The following is a 7,724-nucleotide window of genomic DNA, read 5'->3' on the forward strand; positions in this document are numbered from 1 at the left end:
AGACGCCCCTTCCCTTTTGCCCTCCCCTACTGTACGCTCCAGTACAGCATGTTGGGGTCTGACAAGTCCCGAAAAGATGCGCTGTGATTGGCCAGTAGTCACTTGAGTGGCAGCGTGACGTAGCGTGCCTTCCAGACTTCCTCCCCCAGTGTAAATTCTTCCGTCCCTCCTTCGACACACCTGGCTCCAACGAACTGCAACGGGCCAATGAGGCATCTATTTTTTATATATATATATATATATATATATATATATATATATATATATCTATATATCTATGGTGGGACCTGTTCTGCACAACATAACAATTCAGTACAACAGATAACAATAAGAATTATAATATCTGGGACTTGTATAGCGCCTTCCATGTGTGGGGGCCAGGGGAGGGAACATGGAGAGGAATGGTTTCAAAATGTAAGCGTAAATAATAAATAAGAATAAGGAGGTCTGTCTGGATGACAGCCCATGGCGACACTTAACAGTATAGGTCAATATTTATGAGAGATTTGAGGGTTTCTTTTTCTTTTTACACATGCTGAAAATACATAGTGTGTTTGCAGCGAGTGCCAACTAATTATACAATTGTACTGTAACGTGAGCTCCATTGTTCTGATATGTTGATATCAATAGAGTGCGGCGATACATTGCCTTCTGCGTCCAACACCTGATTACCCCTGATGAGCACACACTCGGTAACGCGAAGCCGGTCTACAAGATCACACCGCGTCGCGATGCGCCACGTTCTGAGCTTGTTCATCTACGCGTAGAGGGAAAAGCGAGAGGGGAGGTATAGACGTACGTGGGGAAACCCTGGTCAGCGGGTGGTAGAGCATGTGTACAGTATAGACCCTGGTCAGCGGGTGGGTAGAGCATGTGTACAGTGGTTCCACTGGGCCTGACGTCAGACGTGTGTTTCAGGTGTATGGAGCGTCGCAGCTGTAATGGGAATGAATGGTCTCACTATTAGTAAGTAAACAACATCAGGAAGAAGCAGGACTCAACCATCAGGATTCGAACCCCATTCTTTTATTGTATATGTCATCACACCGGAGAGAGACTAGTGTCTCCCTCCAGAGCTTCCCTCAGCACTCACCACACATGATATTTTATACTTTCAGGAGTGTACCGACTGAGTTTCAGGAGTAACAAGAGATGGCCTTTCCTTAAATGGACTCTATTCTATAGTTAACTCACACAGTTTGAAATAGGTTTACATGAGTCGGCAGTCTCTGATGAGTTTGTCAGTGAAGAACAGGTGGTACTTAGAGTGTTGAGTATACTAGTAGGCTACATTAAATTAATCAATACCATAGTGTTTATATGCATTTTCGCCACCACACAGTCCCCCCCCCCCCCCCCCCCCCCCGAACTGCAGCCTGACCTCAGAGTGACCGTGTGTGTGTGTGTGTGTGTGTGTGTGTTTCAGGTGCATAGCGGTGTGCAGCCTGGGCCTGTGGGTGTGTGAGGAGCTGATGCAGGACAACGTCCATCGCTGGTCAAAGACGCCATCAACATCCTGGGAGTGACTTTAAAGGTCAGTCAGGCACCTTTACCATTTATCTCCGCCGGGGGGGTGTGTGTGTGTGTGTGGGGGGGGGGGGGGGGGGGGGGGGGGGCGCAGAGATGTCAACTGTTCTACAAATGTACATTGCATTGTTGTTGGCATCCTGGGTTTCTATCCAGGGCCTATTTAGTTTTTTTACTAGCAGTCAGAAGCATACAGTACATAGTGTAGAAGCTCCAGTTTACGTCAGCCAAAATGATAGTTGATTACATAAATGCCCTGCAGAACAATTTCAGTGCGGGTAAAAGTGAGGAGAGAGAGAGAGCGAGAGAGAGACCTTGGTGATGCAATGTGTGTGTATTTATTTATTTTTCCTGCGTGTTGTTGAGTGAAGGGAATGCTCTGACTGAGACCTTTTTTGTTTGGGGTGGGGGGCGGGGCTTTTAATTTTGGGTAGAAAAGGCTTCGGTGGTGGTGTAATTTCTTCCTGGCTACACGCTCTCAGTTGATGTGGGCCAATTTAAGCAGCCACATCTCCCCGGCTTCCAGCTCCTCCGCCTCCTCCCCCCTCCCCCCCGCCCACCCTCTCTCTCTCTCCATCTCTCTCTCTCTCTCTCTCTCTCTCTCTCTCTCTCTCTCTCTCTCTCTCTAATGGAGCAGTAATCACTCCACTGCACAACTTGACACACAGCCTCGACCAGCCCAAAAATACTGTGTGCGTGCGTGCGTGCGTGCGTGCGTGCGTGTGTGTGCGTGCGGGGTGGGGGGGGGGGGTGGTCTTCTCTAAAAGCAGGTGCTGAACTCCTAAAGCCCCTTTTTTGTGTCCGTCCATCTCTCCCTCACATTGTCTGGCCTTGTTACACGTCGAGAGCCTTTCAGGAGCCCAAGAAATGGGCAAATTCTAGTTCTGCCGCAAAGAATTTTCAAAAATCACTTAAGAAATCCTACATTTGAAAGAAAATTGTCAGCAACTCAAATCCTTTTCTGGTCCCTGGAGGCAAAAAAAAATAAAAATAGGCCATGATTGAAGTGGAATCAAAATTATGCTTATTATGCGAACAGAATGCTGACGCTCTCGGCAGCCTGTGAGGAGTTCATAAGGCGGTCCATTTCTCCCATATCATACTACTCTCCTACTCTCTGTGTTAGGATACCTGTTATTCTTAGAGATATACCCATATCATACTACTCTCCTACTCTCTGTGTTAGGATACCTGTTATTCTTAGAGATTTACCCATATCATACTACTCTCCTACTCTCTGTGTTAGGATACCTGTTATTCTTAGAGATATACCCATATCATACTACTCTCCTACTCTCTGTGTTAGGATACCTGTTATTCTTAGAGATATACCCATATCATACTACTCTCCTACTCTCTGTGTTAGGATACCTGTTATTCTTAGAGATATACCCATATCATACTACTCTCCTACTCTCTGTGTTAGGATACCTGTTATTCTTAGAGATATACCCATATCATACTACTCTCCTACTCTCTGTGTTAGGATACCTGTTATTCTTAGAGATATACCCATATCATACTACTCTCCTACTCTCTGTGTTAGGATACCTGTTATTCTTAGAGATATACCCATATCATACTACTCTCCTACTCTCTGTGTTAGGATACCTGTTATTCTTAGAGATATACCCATATCATACTACTCTCCTACTCTCTGTGTTAGGATACCTGTTATTCTTAGAGATATACCCATATCATACTACTCTCCTACTCTCTGTGTTAGGATACCTGTTATTCTTAGAGATATACCCATATCATACTACTCTCCTACTCTCTGTGTTAGGATACCTGTTATTCTTAGAGATATACCCATATCATACTACTCTCCTACTCTCTGTGTTAGGATACCTGTTATTCTTAGAGATATACCCATATCATACTACTCTCCTACTCTCTGTGTTAGGATACCTGTTATTCTTAGAGATATACCCATATCATACTACTCTCCTACTCTCTGTGTTAGGATACCTGTTATTCTTAGAGATATACCCATATCATACTACTCTCCTACTCTCTGTGTTAGGATACCTGTTATTCTTAGAGATATACCCATATCATACTACTCTCCTACTCTCTGTGTTAGGATACCTGTTATTCTTAGAGATGTACCCATACTTTTTTTGCGGGGCCTCCTATAGAGCTTTTTTGTTCTGAACTCTTGTCACATTTTGCCATTGACAATGAAAGGAGAATTTACATATTTAATATTTGTCTGAACAACTCGGCTTTTTTGTGGAAGCACAAACATTAAATGCCGTTGACAATGAAAGGAACATTTTCGTCATATGTGGACGAGCAAATCGGCAATGTTGGCCAGAATGAGATGATGTATAATGGTCATAAGAGCGCCCTTCACTTCACACAGGTGTGATTATTTTTCCTTCCCAATACCAATGTCCATACCCATAACTTGCATATCGGTCGATTACAGTGTACCGATCCGATACCATTGTTTGTCTAGACAGTGGTTCTCAAGGTGGGATCCATAGGGACCCCTTGGCGTTCCTTGAGGGGGTTCCAAACGTCTGGAACGTCTACCTCTGAGAGTGTACAAATGGAACCAAATGCATCCGTTTGTAAACCTTCTGAGTCATGGGGGTGGTTTGATAACCACTGGTCTAGGAAAAATGGAAAAAATCCATTAATTAAGCAGTAGATGTGTTACAGTAATAATAGTCAAAGTGCAACTCCAAGTGAGTAAAATAATAATGTGAATAGTACAGCAAAGGCAGTAAGTTCTTTGCAGACTGCTGCATTTTCTTTTTGTTTTCTGAAAAAGGGTGAAAAGTTCAGAAGAAACGCAGCACTCTGCAAGGACCTTGATATAATACGGCAGTGCAAGTATTACTGTAAATGAAATCTCATCGTGCAATAAATTATGTGGTATCGGAATGGCAAAGACTGGCATACTCATTGGATACTAGCCTCGGTCCCAGGCTTACTCATCGGCGAAAAGAAAAGCCTGGTCACAACGTAAGGCAGAGAAGCTATCGGCGGATGTATCGTCCGGAACATCCGTCAGTATATGTATTTCCCCCGGATACGATATTTCCCCCGACCAATCACAACACTCGTTTCATTCGCGGAGAATGTAAGCTGATTTGTAAAGCACCAACGTCATTTCCTTGGGCGATACTTCCGCTAAAATCCCGCAACTTCCGACCAAACGAATGATAGCCTCTACAGCGTAGGTCTTGCCCATGGTGCACGGATACCAGCATTTTAGGCCGCAGTATCGGTATGGGAACATCTCTAATTCTTGTGTGATGCGTGTTCTGAACCATTCCCTCTCTGCGTCTTTGCTTGGGGTGTTAGTTTGGGAACAAGGCGGCGGGACCTGTTCTCTCTTGTCTTTACTTTGGTTTTGGTTGGGAACAAGGTGGTAACTGTTCCTCTCTGTGTCTTTTTGGGGGGGGGTTTAGTTTGGGAACAAGGTAGTAACTGGTAACTGTTCCTCTCTGTGTCTTTTTGGGGGGTTTTAGTTTGGGAACAAGGCAGTGGCCCAGGTGGCCTGTGACCTGTTTCAGCTGCTCATCTCCCACTGGGAACACCTTCAGAGGCTGGAGCCCAGCCTGCCCAAGAAGATCATCCAGGTAAAACACACACACACACACACACACACACCAAAAAAATGTTTGTCGACTACCTTTTATCACTGACAAAAAGACTAAATATAGTCAACAAATAAAAAGTAGACTAAAATGTTAGGGAGGGTCCAGTGGAGAAGAGATCCAGTACAACTAAAAGGCAAGTAATTTTATGTTTAGTTGCGCTGAAGCGTTGCACTTTGAAAATAGCCGAATTATGCCGATGTACAGTACAAGCTTGTAGATCTGCTATTTTCAGCATTGAACCATAGACTTTAGAAATTGAAGTGTTTTACACATGGTTGAATGCTGAAAATAGCAGATTACGACGCCATCAAAGCCTGCCAATATAAAAAAAAGTACAAAATCTAAATCAACTGGAGATTTGGTCGACTAAAAAGACTACGACTTTTCAGTTGACTAAAATATGACTAAAACTGAATGAAATGTTATTCAAAAGACTATGACTAAACTAAATCAAAATGTGCTGTCAAATTTAACACACACCGCACCCAATCAAATCTCCATCATCCAACAAGGCCATGTGGAGATTCCACCGAGCCACCGTAGTGAAATGTGAAACTCCTGTCGACATCCTGTCGACGGCAATAATAATGATCAGGACGACGATTTGTTGAAAACTCCGACATTTATATAAGCTACAGTAGATAGATAGTTGACACAACTACTGTAACAGCCTCTTAATGTGACGACGACGCGTCGACAGCTTGAAGATGATTTCTTGTTGTCAAGTGACGGCCTCCCACTCACTGGGTGTTCTACTTGTTTCATACGCAGATCTTCGTCGCCACCATCTCCTTCCTGTTGCCGAGCGCAGAGCACTCGTCTGTGGAAGCAGATAAAAAGGTAAGGAGAGCATTGGTTCTTAACCCATTCTGACCTGAGATCAGATTCTAAAAATGTCTTCTACATCCTGACGGTTTTCTGAGAAAGCTATGTTTCTATGTCAGTGGTTCTTCGATTTTTCAAAGATAGCAGAGCTACAAGCTCGTGAGCTTGTAGATCTGCTATTTTTCAATAGCTAAAGCATAGCATAATGCTAACACCAAAATGGGTTAAAGTGGGGTCCAGGGTCCTTCGGGAGGTTACAAGTGTAGTTAATGTAGCATCAAAATCAGTTGAACCACTTAACCATACAAATGATACATTGTTGTAGATCTGCTATTTTTCAAAGAATTTTAAGAAAATGAATGTGAGTCGTTTTGAGACGCGGCCTGTGAGACGACACAAATCTTGTATGGGGGTTCCTGGCACAGAATGCTTTGCAATGGCGGTCAGTGTCCAAATCCATATTTATTTGGATTTGGACACTGACCTTTTTTATTGTCTGCTACTCTGCTTCTCTCTTTTTTTTATTTATTTGACCCATATAAAGCTCTGAATTGAATTGATTTTTTATAGCGCTTTTCCAAGTGCTCAAAGCGCTTTACAATGTTTCATTCATTCATACATTGGGAGGTGAAGCGGCGAACAGTCGACACCAGCGTCCTCACTTCCCACATTCACATTCACCAATGGTGGCGAGCTCACACCGACCAACACATTGGAGGCAATGTAGGGTTCAGTGTCTGTGGACAGGAGGAGCCGGGATTCGAACCGCCGACCCAGGGATCTTTGTACGACCTGCTCTACCTCCTGAGCCACAGCCGCTCTGTGCCCAAGACTAATGTCCCTCCTTAGGAAAAAGGTACCGAACCTGACCTTCAGGTGGACTGACTGACTGACTGACTGACTGACTGTGTGTTCTCCTTGTCTCTGCAGCTGATGGTGTCCCTGCTGCTGTGTCTGTTGGACTGGTGCATGGCCGTACCCCTCAGCCTGCTCCTGGAGCCCATCACCATGCCGGTGGACGACCCCCCTCCCACAGGGCCCCGCTGCTGGACTACATCTACAGGGTGGGTGTCCGTCCCCCCGTCCCCGTCCCCCCCCGGCCGACCCGCCGGCCTTGAAACCGGCGGGCCACCTCGTCTTTGACCCCGAGCGGCCCCGGAAGCTTGTCCCTATAATTAGCCTCACCTCCGGGCCGTGACCCCGCGACTGTGCCTCGCTTTCCTCTGTGTTGACTCTAGCGTGTGTGTGTGTGTGTGTGTGTGTGTGTGTGTGTGACATTAACGGCTCATCACTTGTGGTGTTTTATTTATTATTCGGGGGGGGGGGGGGGGGGCGGGCTCGGAACCTGCGAGCGTACAGACACGCGTCGCGTCCGCTAGAAGCCTTTAGTCGTGCATTTTTTTGGTGCCGCGGGTTGGTCCTTTTTTACGATCCAAGGTCCAAGGCGAGAGAGAGAGAGAGAGAGGGAGGGAGGGAGGAGCTCTGGGGTGTAAATGAATGAGGTATTATTCAAACGGCGCCTGCCCGGGCAGATGCGGTCAACGGCAGACCTTTGTGAGCGTGTCAGCCCAGATAAGAAATGGTCAAATTATTCAAACAGAACCTTTTGTCCACTTGATAAGCCCGGGCTATAAACGCTTGTCCCGGAGATTTGAATTGAATATGTCTTAATATGAGAGAGACTGCAGCTGCTGTGAAGGGAAAAAGACAATTAACGTGATTGGTTGTCCGGCGCGCGGACAAAAGACGCGACAC

General features: G+C 45.4%; 1 protein-coding gene across 1 annotated transcript in view; it reads left to right on the forward strand.

The window, feature by feature from the left end:
• ralgapa2 (Ral GTPase activating protein catalytic subunit alpha 2) overlaps positions 1 to 7,724 on the forward strand; it is a 186,749-nt gene that overhangs the window by 106,487 nt on the left and 72,538 nt on the right. Inside the window, 6 exon segments of the mRNA XM_080784277.1 lie at positions 1,427 to 1,491; positions 1,494 to 1,534; positions 5,013 to 5,123; positions 5,916 to 5,984; positions 6,900 to 6,993; positions 6,996 to 7,033. Of these exon segments, the coding sequence (XP_080640403.1) occupies positions 1,427 to 1,491; positions 1,494 to 1,534; positions 5,013 to 5,123; positions 5,916 to 5,984; positions 6,900 to 6,993; positions 6,996 to 7,033 (418 nt within the window).

Source organism: Protomyctophum bolini (genome assembly GCF_963924005.1).
Source record: "Protomyctophum bolini genome assembly, chromosome: 15".
NCBI lineage: Eukaryota > Metazoa > Chordata > Actinopteri > Myctophiformes > Myctophidae > Protomyctophum > Protomyctophum bolini.